At 56.8% G+C, this 870-nt stretch overlaps 1 protein-coding gene across 1 annotated transcript in view; it reads left to right on the top strand.

Annotated features, from left to right (window-relative positions):
* Window positions 1–870, top strand: part of LOC108803481 (T-cell leukemia homeobox protein 2-like) — a 13,051-nt gene that overhangs the window by 9,271 nt on the left and 2,910 nt on the right. The window contains exon 2 of the mRNA XM_018575323.1: window positions 709–869. Within this exon, the coding sequence (XP_018430825.1) occupies window positions 709–869 (161 nt within the window). The remainder of the gene's footprint in view (window positions 1–708; window position 870) is intronic.

Raw genomic sequence — 870 nt, 5'->3', positions numbered from 1 at the left:
AAGAGAGGAGCGCTGGATTCTTCAGGGGCCCAGCCAATAGAAAGCAGCTTGATAGACATGTGACCTTCCAACGTCTGCGGAGGAAGCTGGATATTGTGGTCTCGAGGGGAGGAGATCCTGGGGCAATCTCTGAGGGGAAATTCCTTCTCAGGAAGTGTCAATACGACCGGCACGCCTCCTTGGTTCTGGAGAGGGATTATGGGACGTACCGCTTATTACAGGAGGGGGCGGAGACAAGACCAGTCACCCTGCACAAGGGGAGAGAGCGGCAGTGGGCGGTCTTTATTACAGGAGGGGGCGGAGACAAGACCAGTCACCCTGCACAAGGAGAGAGAGCGGCAGTGACCGGTCTTTATTACAGGAGGGGGGCGGAGACAAGACCAGTCACCCTGCACAAGGAGAGAGAGCGGCAGTGACCGGTCTTTATTACAGGAGGGGGGCGGAGACAAGACCAGTCACCCTGCACAAGGAGAGAGAGCGGCAGTGACCGGTCTTTATTACAGGAGGGGGGCGGAGACAAGACCAGTCACCCTGCACAAGGAGAGAGAGCGGCAGTGAGACTGGGATTAGGAGGTTAGGATTAGGAGGTTGGGATTAGGAGGTTGGGTTAGGGTTAGGGTTAGGGTTGTGGTCAGAAGTCCATTGTGGGGGAAATGTCTTTGCGATGATTCCGTACTAAACGCGGTTCCGGTTCCGCTCACTTTCCAGCGACTCTTCCACCATTCTCGGTGTCGCGTCGGATTGGACATCCTTACCAGAACCGGACACCCCCCAAGAGGAAGAAACCTCGGACCTCCTTCAGCCGGCTCCAGATCTGCGAGCTGGAGAAACGGTTCCACCGGCAGAAGTATCTGGCGTCAGCCGAGAGGG

Source organism: Nanorana parkeri, unplaced genomic scaffold, assembly GCF_000935625.1.
Source record: "Nanorana parkeri isolate BGI_ZX_2015 unplaced genomic scaffold, ASM93562v1 scaffold3787, whole genome shotgun sequence".
Lineage (NCBI taxonomy): Eukaryota > Metazoa > Chordata > Amphibia > Anura > Dicroglossidae > Nanorana > Nanorana parkeri.
This window is presented reverse-complemented; position numbering and strand designations above follow the sequence as displayed.